Source organism: Brienomyrus brachyistius, unplaced genomic scaffold, assembly GCF_023856365.1.
Source record: "Brienomyrus brachyistius isolate T26 unplaced genomic scaffold, BBRACH_0.4 scaffold51, whole genome shotgun sequence".
Lineage (NCBI taxonomy): Eukaryota > Metazoa > Chordata > Actinopteri > Osteoglossiformes > Mormyridae > Brienomyrus > Brienomyrus brachyistius.
The window spans coordinates 996,809-1,009,428 of record NW_026042326.1 but is presented as its reverse complement, the minus strand read 5'-3'; the positions used below and the strand labels follow the sequence as shown (position 1 = coordinate 1,009,428).

The window sequence follows — 12,620 nt, the reverse complement described above, 5'->3', positions numbered from 1 at the left end:
CAATCTTTGCATTCATTTTGGAGTCAGGTATCATCCTACCTGGTTGGAAAACGAACCCCTTTCTGAAAGGGAAGGGTAATCACTTGGATTGTGGCAACTACAGGGGGATAACACTGCTCTCAGTGTCAGGTAAGGTCCTTGCTAGGGTCATCCTTAACAGGATCTGTGATCACTTGCTCACTTGTCAGTGACCAGAGCAGTCTGGTTTCATGCCTAAGAAGTCTACCATCCACTGTATCCAGGCACTGAGGGTTCACATCGAGCACAACCTCATATATCGGCAAAGGTTCTTTGTGGCCCGTGTTAGTTTTTGTAAAGCATTTGACTCAGTTGATCGAGTTGCCCTGTGGGACATCCTGAGACCCCCCGAAGTTGCTCAACGTCTTAGCCAACTTATACATTGGTATCAGTTAGTGAAGAAAGATTTACTTATCTTGACTTTTATGATGTTCCTGTGATCTTTGTGGAGTCAGTGGAGGTTCTGATTGGGGCTCTCGAGAGACTTAGAGAGGAATCTGAGTGTCTGGGATTGTGGGTGTTGTGGATAAAAACCAAGATCCAGGCCTGTAATGACTTCGTAGGCACAGCCATCAGTAGTGTCAACCTTGTCCAGAGATTTACTTACCTCAGCAGCGACAATCATGTCTCTGGTGACTCTTCCTATGAAGTCAGCAGACGGGCATAAGGTTGCTGGAAAGGGGTGTGTGACACTCCCGATATCTTTGCAAGACAACCAACGTCCAAGTCTTTAGAGTCCTGATTCTCCCTGTCTTTCTGAAAGGCTGTGAGACATGGACACTATCCAGTGAGCTGACACGAAGACTGGACTCTTTCAGAACTGCGTCTCTTCGGAGAATCCTTGGGTACTGCTAATTTGACTTTGTCGAACGAGTGGTTGCTAGAGGAGTCCTGAATGAGGCACATTATCTGCATTGTGAGTGAGCGTCAGTTACGGCACTACAGCCATGTGGCGCGTTTCCCTGAGGGTGATCTGGCTCACAGGATCCTCAGCAATGAGGATGCAAGTGACTGGACCAGGCTGAGGGGGCGTCCATATAACACCTGGCTGTGGCAGATGGATGGCTATTTAAGGAGTATGGGACTGGACCGTGTGTCTGCCTGGGGGGTCACTAGCTGGGATCCTGCAGAGTCTCATTGTGTGGTGGGTGCAGCAATGCAATGCATCAGCACATGCTCCCAAACCTGACCTGACCTGTACATACACCAATCAGCCATAACATTAAAACCACCTGCCTAACATTGTGGCCCATGGAAGTTTTACTTACACAAAATTTTCTGAGGGTAGAAGGTAAAATGACTGCCAATTTTTCCTGCTTCCAACTAATCAACTTCAAGAACTGACTTGTTCACTTGCCTAATATATAATGCCACCAGGGTGAGCTGTAACTCTATAGATTGGTAAAATTAAGTTGAATCATACTGTTATTTTTTAGGTATGACCCCATAAAGTTAACCAACGGATTTTTAAATGGTCTGTTTCATTTTATGTCTAACTACTGTTTTGCTCTTTGTGTTATTAATACTTTTTAGATGCGAGTCAGAGGATCCTATTGGCAATATTATTCCCCTTTCACCTAATAATAAGTGCCCAGTATGTGAATTTGACTCTGGAAGATGACAAAGGTAAGAGATAAGAAACCATGACAGCAATTATTTTTTCTTTTTAAACCATTTAAAAAAATGTTTTTCAATTCAATGTTTCTTTGATGCCATAAACAATAGTTTTGTAACAATTTTAAGTACCAAGCCTTATTGAATCATACTGTAGTGTAGCATATACCATAAGTACAATATTCTTGTTAGAAGGTAGTCTTATTCATAATTGAATTTCGGAAACACTTAATTTGAGGGCACATAAAACACGCTTACTTATTGCATTAATTAACAACTGTTGGTTATATATTGGGGGCCGCATGGTGGTGCAGTGGTTAGCCTCACACCTCTGGGACCCGGGTTCGAGTCTCCGCCTGGGTCACATGTGTGCGGAGTTTGCATGTTCTCCCCGTGTTGTCGTGGGGTTTCCTCTGGGTACTCCGGTTTCCCCCCACAGTCCAAAAACATTCTGAGGCTGATTGGACTTGCTAAATTGCCCGTAGGAGTGCATATGTGAGTGAATGGTGTGTGAGTGTGCCCTGCGATGGGCTGGCCCCCTATCCTGGGTTGTTCCCTGCCTCGTGCCCATTGCTTCCGGGATAGGCTCCAGACCCCCTGCAACCCAGTAGGATAAGCGGTTTGGAAAATGGATGGATGGATGGATGGTTATATACTGACCCCATGTTTTTTCATCATTAATCAAGCATGGTTGTTCATGTATGTTATACAGGAACTGTATTAGTTCGAAATTTGTTCTTAAGTAGTAACTAAGTTATTGGTGCCCCCCAAGAGGTTACTGGCATATTCCTTTCTGAAAATAACCAAAAATGAAATCACAGAATAAAACAAGGAGTATAAAACTATGCAGGCAAATTAGACATTATCTCTAAAACCTCAAAATAGCCAATGATTGCATTGATCACAATTTAGCAAAGATAACTCACCATGAACCAGCACACTGCTTCCTCCAGACTTGACAGTGGGAGTCCCACATGCAGAACTCATGTGCTCATCTTCTCTACCTCTTACAAACATAGTGTGGGTCTGCGTGTATCTGCCCTGTGATACAGGGTGTGTGAGTGTGTGTGTGTGTATGCCATGTGATACAGGGTGTGTGTGTGAGTGCCTGTGTGTGTATCATGTGATACAGGGTATGTGAGTGTCTGTGCGTGTGTCCTGTGATGCAGGGTGTGTGTGTCCCTGTATATGTGCCCTGTTACACAGGGTGTGTGTGATTGTCTGTATGTGTGCCCTGTAATACAGGATGTATGAGTGCCTGTGTGCCTTGTGATACAGGGTGTGTGTATGTACCTTAATTTATAGGGTGTATGAGTATCTGTATGTGTATCATGTGATGCAGGGTATGTAACTGCCTGTGTATGTGTGTGTGCCCTGTGATACAGGTATGTGAGTGTCTGTGTGTGTGTGACCTGTGATACAGGGTGTTTGAGTATCTGTGTGTGTTTGTGTGTGTGTGTGTATGTGTGCCCTGTGATACAGGGTGCTTGAGTGTCTGTGTACGTGTCATGTGATGCAGGGTGTGTGAGTGTCTGTGTGTGTGTGGGTGTGTGTGTGTATGTGTGCCCTGTGATACAGGATGTATGAGTGTCTGTGTGTATGTGTGTGCATACTGTGTGACGCAGGGTGTCTCCACGTCTGTGTGCATGTGCCCTGTGGTACTGGGTGTGTGAGTGTCTGTGAGTGTGTGACCTGTGATACAGGGTGTTTGAGTATCTGTGTGTATGTGGGTGTGTGTGTGTATGTGTGCCCTGTGATACTGGGTGCGTGAGTGTCTGTGTGTGTGTGTCATGCGATACAGGGTGTGTGTGTGAGTGTCTGTGCGTGTATCCTGTGATGCAGAGTGTGTGTGTGTCTGTGTGTCATGCGATACAGGGTGTGTGAATGTCTATGTGTATGTGCCGTGTGATACAGGTATGTGAGTGTCTGTGTGTGTGTCATGCGATATAGGGTGTGTGATTGTGTGTGTGTGTGTGTCCTGTGATACAGGGTGTGTGTGCACTATTGTTTCAGACAGTCAACTGCTTTAACCAGAGACTCATAATCTCTTATTTTGCTTGACCATTTCATGAAAAATTTAAGACAAATTTTTAAATGCAGTTTACCATTAATTACCTATGCTGGTACTGTATTGCCTGTGTCTGATGTTAGAGGAACAGGAAGTTGTTCACTTCATTAATAACCTTCTCTTGTAATCATTATTTTACCACAGAGCGACTTGTGAAGTTGGCCCGGTATACATTCGTCTATTCATCGACTATCATATCATTCTTTGATGACTGGCTTCGATCTTGTTTACTTGGTAGAGAACATTATTTTCAATCTTTTTGAGTGAATATTTGTCTTGGTTTCTATCTAATGTAATAAGAAATATGATTATTACAAGTATGAATTACTTTACTGTCTGCATATTAATGTGAAATATTCCAATATTTGAAACTTATGGGAGTATAATATGGTGGAAAATAATGAAAAACATCATGATGGTATGAATGTTGAAGTGATTTTATGTCTCTATGTTCTCTCCTTCTCTTTCAGGCAGACCCCGTATCCTTCTCTATTGGTTCGGGTCTGTTAGTCTCCCCCTGGTGAATTCTATTGCCCTGGCTGTAGTATTAATACTCAAAGCAGGTAAACTAACATTTTTATATTTTAACCTTAGAGATGGATTACTGAGATTTTATGTTTATTATCTGTTACTCATTTACTCTGTTGGTTATTTTTGTGATCATATCATTTCAGACACAGGAAAGAGGTCATTGGACCTACAGGTTGTTGTCTTTTTTTCTGCGTCATCCATCCTCTTTAGCTGGTTTCTTATCAAGATCACTGAATACTGTAAGTATAACAGGTGTGTTAAACTAAGCTGGGTTATACATATTGGGTGTTCTCCAGTGCGCTGTGGACTCTCCAGTCAATGTTTGAGTTGAAGCACCATTTTAAACCTTCTTTTATCTTGCTATTTTATTGATGTAATAGGGAACAGTTTACATTGCATTGGGAGGTACACATGCTAATTCATTCTATATGTGATGGAGAAGACTGGAATTATATAATCACTTTTGATTATTATTTCCTGGTAGTTACATTAAATGACGTTGTGAATTATATTTTTTTATTATAGGGATGGACAGAAAACAGGAGTAAGTAGACATTTTTTCTAAGTAGAATTCATAAGCAGTTACCAGCAGCCCTGTATCACTAAGGCTGAGGACTCTGACCAGACACCTCCAGATCCTTTAGCTCGGCCCTTGTTATCAGACACTTCATCACTGGTAGACTAATGGGATGATGCTGGAAGTCCAGGTGAAGCTCACTGACCTGCATGTGTGGGAATTGTGCTCAGCTTTGTTCCCTGTGGTGAGATGGATGCTAGTGGGAGGGAGACGATTCAGGATGAATAGCCTCTGGTCTGTTAGAGAGCCTGTCAGCACTGGCCAGACTCTCAATGTGGGCCCCTTATGGTGCCTTTCCATAATCGAGACATGCCACGAAGAGGCAGTTGTTGAGAATTGAAGTGAGTGGACATACCATCTTCTCCCTCTCATACCCAGAAGGCAGTGCAGCTGGCTGGATATCAAGGCATGTCCACCCAGCAGCACTGCTGAGAAGCATTGCCTCTCTGAGATGCCCTGCCAGTTCACCAACTATAAAATGATCCTCGGTACCCTGTGTTTACACAATGGGGACCAGTCAGGGCAAGCCTGCGTGTTTGCTGTACGTACGTCACTGCAGCATTAGGCACCTTGTGAAACCCTGTGACTATCTGCCATACAGTCAATCAGTGTAACACATGGGACATCTTCACAGTAGATACAGATCCAAACATATCAGCAGAGCATGAAATGAGAAATTGGAGTGTATTATGGAGTCCATGGCCTCCACAGAATTATGCTCTCCTGATTTAACTTCTGTGGTACTTTTAGCAGGCATTCAGGATGCCATGGAGCTGTCTAATGTATAATTACATTAATATTTCAGATATTTAATCCAATCCTCAATGTGTGGAACAAGCAAGATCTGTATTAGACATAATATGTGATCAGTATTTTTGTCAGATATATATGAGAGCATATTTTAAACATTAACATTTCAGTAGGTTCACCACACAATAACTTCTCTATAATATGTTTTTTTTTTTTTTTTGTGGGACCCATGCTCTTAGTTGACATTCTGTTATTCATCAGTTCTTGAAATTGCTGGAATTCCCTAAATTTAAAGTAATACTGGACATGAATATAATACACATGACAAGTGACTATGCATACATCCATCCATCTTCCAACCTCTCATCCTGTTCAGGGTTATGGGAGCCACTAGTCAGTTTTCTGAAACTGTTCTCCACTGCCAGCGCTCTGTTGTACTGACTCTGTCTTTTCCTTAGAATAAAACAATCATTTGCCTGTCTTCAGAGACACCAGGATAATGAGCCTCATGAGGTGGGTGTTCAAGATACATCTGCCTCTTCGGTGTCTAATTTCTATACATCACTTTGACTATCTTCACTGTGGATATGATGGATAACCTTGTCTTTAGCAGATCTGTGGCCCTGTGCACTTCCTCCATCCCTCACATGATGATCAGGAGATGGAAGCATTTTCACCTACTGATCCCAATGGAACAGAAACAGGGGAGGTAAGTATGCAGTCTGCAGAGGCAGGCGAAGAGCCCTTATTGTAACTCCGGGATAGAGGAAGATGTCAGTACATTCTCCATGTACACAGCCCCCTGTTGTTAAAACTAGTTACAGATCCAGCACACAGGAATATGTCAGTACATTCTCCATGTACATGGTCCTGTTAAACATAATTATGTCAAAAGTTTCATATTTGGATACTTTAAAAGGGTGGCATGCAAACTGAAAGGTAAATACCATTTCATGGTCATTATATTGTTTATATTATATTGTAAATATAAAAATGATCAAATAACCTTGTAGGGATCACATGATGATCAGGAGATGGAAGCGTTTTCACCCACTGATCCCAATGGAACAGAAACAGGGGAGGTAAATATGCACCCGAGGCAGTGTTACTAAAGTACAGTAAGTTTGGTTAGAAGACTTCGCTGTATGTATATTGATTTATTACAGCTATATTGTACTCTAACCACTTTCACCCTGGGTTTAGTCAGGGAGAGAGTTCTGTTATTCTGTAAGCGCTGCAGCTGACCACAAAATTTTGTAGTATGATTTTTGTAGCGGAGCACTGTAAATTGCTTCCTACAGTAGGTCATCTTGAAAGATGACGGACATAAGAGAGAACACCCTCTCATAGTGACTGCCTTCAGTCCACACTGTCTGTTATGGAATTTCATATATTTTTGATGTGTCAAGGAACATTTGCACCTGTAACATACCTTTACCCTCTGCAATGCACAGGTTACTTGGAGCGGAACTGATAAATCTGAAGGATCCGAGATACAACTTACAGGTTTCAGATCTCAGGTCTCAAGTTTGCCAAAGATTGTTGCGTAACCAAGCCGGTTACATAATCAGCTGACTGTTACAGTCCATTTTGTTTACTGACATGAAACACCTTGCTGGGTGTAAGATGAACATTTGCTTGAACAGGGTCCATCTTGCCATCATATTTTTCATATTTTTTGGTTGATTTGGTCTCACAATATTTGCTTTGTATAAAGCAATAAATCTTGATTTGACACTAAACCTAATACCAACCATTACCATAATCCTAACCTTAGCCTCAACCCTAACCCTTACATGGAATAGTATTGAAGAGTATTATTTTTTCAGCTGTGAAGTGATTCTGTATTTAAATGTAATGATTGTCAGGAATTTGTATGTAGTGGTGTTCTTTCTAGGTGGCATTGTGGCTTGGTGGGTATGTAGTAATCTCCTGAAACTGGTTATGGTCAACAGATTTTTTTTTGTCTCACTGTGAATTTTGGTCTTTTTTTTCTCTTGTTCCTGCCCTGTCCCCATAAAATTTGAAACATACCTAATGAAACCCTATTTAGTAATCTATTATGTATTTATGTAAAATGCATGTGACCTTTGGAATACTCTGTAGGTGGAATTGTCATTCTTGGCACAAGTGTAAACAAGGCCAGAGAACCAATAAAGCCATAATTGTTGACTGCATTGTGTCAATTGCATTATCAAATGTGAGTCCCTCAAATGCAGTTAATATGTAAATGCTATAGTAGTCAGGACTTAACACTTTCCTGACTTAATTATTTGCACTATGATGTACAGCTTGGCTTTAATTTTTGCAAAAGTACCCAGAATCAAGCCCAGACTTGTAGCTCACTTCAAAACAATCACCAACAAATGTTAATTAAAAAAATGCTAAAGGATGACAAAGGCCCTATATCAGACCCCTATTCTGTATGAAATACATTTGCAGTCTCTACTAATATCTGACTTCTTCAGGTCAAGCACCACTGCATAACAGCAGCTCTTAAATATCCAGGAGCAGATGGGAAAACTCAAAATGAAACTTATCCAAGAGGTTAAAACCAGATGGAGCAGTGTCTCCCAACACTGGTATAACTTCCTTAAATAGTGGTGATAATGAAATAGTCAGTGACTGTGTTCGGGTTCTAGCAATGTTCAGTCATTCAACATGGACCTGTCAGAGAAGTTTTTGCTTCAAAAATCAAATTATCGAGTCCAACTGCATTACAGACATGCAATGATCAGAAAAACAGTATGACTCTGAGGAATGTCCTGAGAACATAGCCAAAAAAGGGAAATGTTTCACATCTGAGTAGCGTACTGCCTTTTGTGAAAGTTTACAAACCTTTTCAGTCGTCAACATCACATAGCTACAGCAGCTCAAGCAAATGACAATAATGAAAGCCTCTGAGAGGTAAAACAAGTGAGCACTGATCTCTGCTGATGCCATTATGGAGGTTTAACAGTATCTTTCAGCCCCATATCTGCTCAGAACTGTCTCTTCTCTTTCATTTAACAAAAATCTTATCTCTACTTGTTCCAGCAGCCAAAGCTGGGAAGCTTCTCAGTAAGAAAAGAAATTGTCTCAGTCCAAGCACGGCCAAGCAGATTGTCTTAATAAAATATACTAAATCTCGTGATTACATGACCTCAGTGCAGATGGACTCTCTCTACAAATCATGTGAGGACCTGTTTTGGGAGGCATATATCAGGCATTCATATTACATGACCTGTCCATCTTAGTTGGTGTTTTATGATGGTGGTGGTAATATTGTCACAGTTTGCTTCTTCTAGGATGCTGATGTTCGTCCGCCTCTCTTCCCAGCTGATGTGACGAATCTTACACAAACACCTTTGGTGGTAGGATTGCTGTCATCAAACCAGTTCTGTTTTTTTCTAGTTTTTAAACCCAGGATTTTCTGGCCAGTGTTCATGATGGTGTTTCTCCGTGAGCTCCAGTGTGCCACATCATCATCCGGATACTCTGTTGGCAAACTGTCACACAGAGCAGCTGGGAGGAGCTCTGATGACTCAGGCCTCAGCATGTTTTTGGACTGTGGGGGGAAACCGGAGTACCCGGAGGAAACCCCACGCCGACATGGGGAGAACATGCAAACTCCGCACACATGTAACCCAGGCGGAAACTCGAACCCGGGTCCCAGAGGTGTGAAGCAACAGTGCTAACCACTGCACCACCATGTCGCCCCTGGGAAAAAAAATCTTCGATATAAATATAATTCATATAAGATGGACAACATGACATTAAATCTTCAGCTGTGTCTTCTGCTCTACCATCATGTACTATGATACGCCATGAAACTTGATGCAAACCAGCTTGTTTACATCCATCCATCCATCCATCCATCATCTACTGCTTTTCCAGGTTAGGTTGGGTTGGGTTGAGTCGGGTCGGGTCAGGGGGGCAGCAGTCTAAGCAGGGAAACCCAGACTTCCCTCTCCCCGACCACTTCATCTAGCTCCTCTGGGGGGGATCCCGAGGCATGAAATTGTCTGAACCTGGATTAAGATTTAGTGTCATTGTTACAGTCTCTGTCGCTAGACTTGTAAGTCGTAAAGGTGATGATACACAGGGCAACTTTTTGAGTAATGTTACCAGCCAAGTGAGACAAAGGGGAACTCATTTGGTTTTCCATGGCTGCAAAAATTTGTCAATTGCCAATCACTCTGGCATGATGACTTCCCCTGCTGTTGAAACAGCTTCATAAACTCTGCCTTTTAGTGGTGGCACTCTGAGGTACACAGATCAGGGAATGGTCAGATCTTTGTAGGTGGATGTCAGGGTCAGTGCCCGTCTGACTCTGCCCTTTATGTCTCATGTTCATTAGTGTTCATTAGTCATTAAGTTTCTGCACCTGTTGCTTGTATTCTCTGCACCCTTGCTATTGGTTAATTCTCATGTTCCCCACATACCCTTCCTCATTAGCCGCCTTGTCAGTATGTACTGAAGTGCTTGCTTTTTAGTCTGTTCTGTGGCTGGTTATTGTATTTTCTCTCCTTGCTGTTACCTTGCCTGTTATTACTTTTATTGTTGTCTAGCCCTATTCCTATTATCTCTTGGTTCCTTTGTGTGATTAATTAAGAGTTTTAAGTTTAGTCTGTTTTCCAGTTTGTTTTGACTCCTGCTCTCCCCACACACACACCCTCCAGGTGTTTCTGATGATATGATAGTTAAAAACAAATACAGGCCGAATTTTGAAGTCTTACTGGTGCACGAAGTTATAAAATTTAGTTGTACTGTCTCCAAAAATGATCAAAACTTAACTGAAGGTTTTTGCAGGAAATTCCATTTAATAAACACAAATCTACCCCAGAGCTGAATCACTGAAGTCTCAAGGAAATGCATTAGGTTAAAACTGATACTGTAATTCCTACTGCTTCTGAAAATGTTGGAAAGGTTTTTTTGTCAACTTGTAAAGTGAAAAAACACAAGTTCTTACCTCTCAGTTCCCTGTCTTATATTCCTCAGTGGGGCTCACTTCAGAAGTAGCTTCTTCCATTATTGTGCCGATCCAGACCAGGTGGTTACTGCCGGGGTCTCTGTGAGCACAAAGGGTAAAAAGAGAATACATACACAAAATCTAGTACAGTATTTTCACTGGTAGCATTTCTCTGTGGTAGCCCACCACGCCAAAATCTTTGCTGCCAAGGTGGAAAACATGTCTGTCCAACTAATCATGTATTGTGATTCCATGGCGACTTGCTTGGCAAGCCCAATTCCCACATTATGGAGTTCAGGAGGTTAATTGCACTAATAGGCTGTATTCCATTGTCATTGAGCAGATGCTTGTACAAAGCTAACAAAATGAGCTAATTTAGCTAATTTTAAAGAAAACTAAACAGCAAGCATTTGTTTAGGTGAAGGACCACTTTTTCACTCGTTCTTATTCTCTATTCATACAATAAACAACCTTCTCTTACTATTTCACCATTGTCAGGACCAAGCAAGCCAGGCTCAAGGATACTGTGAGGTTTTTAACGCAAAAGATGTATTACGAAATATTTACAAAAATACCACAACAGAAGTAAACTTATACGCAAATAAACGCAAACAAGTATTTTCGTTTATCTATCCCCTAGTGACCTAGTAACATTAGCAGTAATTTTCTGATATGGCTCCAGTATGAAGGTGAAACCGTAACACATCATGTTTAAGAAGGGCAGGGACTATTATTCCATGTTTTGCAACTGAAATGAGGTCACAGACTAAGAAACCGGCTAACTATCACAAATTACTGATACAGAGCCCAGTCTGGGATTAGAACCAATGTTCTGGGAAATTCAGTTCCCCATGTCCGAGTCACACACTGCTTTGAATCATAATGTAACCCACTGCGTAACAAATTGAAAGTTTGTCTCATTTTAATGTCTTTCTACAAACATGCTAAATCACTTTTGCAAAAACATTGGATGTCTTTTCAATATTTGTGTATTATTTAAAGATAAACTGTTCAAATCACTGGTAACAGATGTTTGCTGGGCAAATAAAGATGCTACTGTTGTTTATAGGACTTCAATGTGTGGTGATCAGTGTGATAAATCATAACCTAATTGTAGGCTACTTTTTTTAATTTTATCAAGTACTACTGACGATCTTTGTACCTATTCCAACATAGTCCAGTTCTATTACAACATACTGATGCATGGTTTCCTAAGCTAAAACATACAGTAGATGCAGAAGGTACAGGACACCACACCGGTAATGCAAATTTTGTTTACATGGAACTATGGAGCTTATGCAAGAGCTGATTTTTTAAACTCATTCATTTCATGACATCAGGTTTGTTTTTTTACAAAGTGCTTGTGAGAGATCCCCACCCCCCAGAGTGGGATATTCAGACAGATATTGTGATTTCGGATTCTTTGTTTTCTCTCTCTGTTTAACCAACGTTCTGCATAGCCCCTGCAGTTGTGTTTCAGTGCATGTTTATGGGTCTCGTTAGGTACCCCAGTCACATATACAGTCAGGTCCATAAATATTGGGACATCGACACAATTCCAATCTTTTTGGCTCTATACACCACCACAATGGATTTGAAATGAAACGAACAAGATGTGCTTTAACTGCAGACTTTCAGCTTTAATTTGAGGGTATTTGCATATAAATCAGGTGAACGGTGTAGGAATTACAGCAGTTTGTATATGTGCCACCCGCTTTTTAGGGGACCAAAAGTCTATTTCCACAGATTGCCTTTTCTTTTTCACTGTTGTCTGTCTCACTTGCAACTTCATAACTGTAACAAAAACAAGTTTGGTGTCCATAGCTAAAATTCACTTGAAAATGTTGCAGTATTACTTTGTGTGTGCATAAATATATTTCAAATTGCTTTAGTACAAAATAGGACTTAAAAGCAATAGGTCTAACATCTTAGTAGCAATTAAAGAAATCACAGATTATTGAATAATCGGGGCGGAGCTAGAGGCAGGGTGGGTGGGGCCACCACCCCTGGGCCAAGAGCCCTCTTCTGGATCGTAGAGGGCCCTTCCATATACTAAACTGATATAATTTCTCCAAAGCTCTTGACAGCTAGAAAATACTACTTGTGCTTTA

The 12,620-nt window shown here is 41.2% G+C and overlaps 1 protein-coding gene across 12 annotated transcripts in view; it reads left to right on the top strand.

Annotated features, from left to right (window-relative positions):
- Positions 1-7,731, top strand: part of LOC125723787 (uncharacterized) — a 102,680-nt gene extending 94,949 nt beyond the window's left edge. For 8 of the 12 annotated variants that reach the window (XM_049000563.1, XM_049000558.1, XM_049000559.1 and 5 more), the window contains 9 exons: positions 1,552-1,644; positions 3,845-3,934; positions 4,171-4,263; positions 4,375-4,470; positions 4,757-4,775; positions 6,017-6,071; positions 6,169-6,267; positions 6,572-6,640; positions 7,013-7,731. In XM_049000563.1, coding sequence (XP_048856520.1) covers positions 1,552-1,644; positions 3,845-3,934; positions 4,171-4,263; positions 4,375-4,470; positions 4,757-4,775; positions 6,017-6,071; positions 6,169-6,267; positions 6,572-6,640; positions 7,013-7,108 — 710 coding nt within the window. In that variant the 3' untranslated portion in view covers positions 7,109-7,731. The remainder of the gene's footprint in view (positions 1-1,551; positions 1,645-3,844; positions 3,935-4,170; positions 4,264-4,374; positions 4,471-4,756; positions 4,776-6,016; positions 6,072-6,168; positions 6,268-6,571; positions 6,641-7,012) is intronic. The other 4 variants (XM_049000560.1, XM_049000564.1, XM_049000562.1 and 1 more) reach the window with 4 other exon arrangements.
- Positions 7,732-12,620: the final 4,889 nt, after the last annotated feature.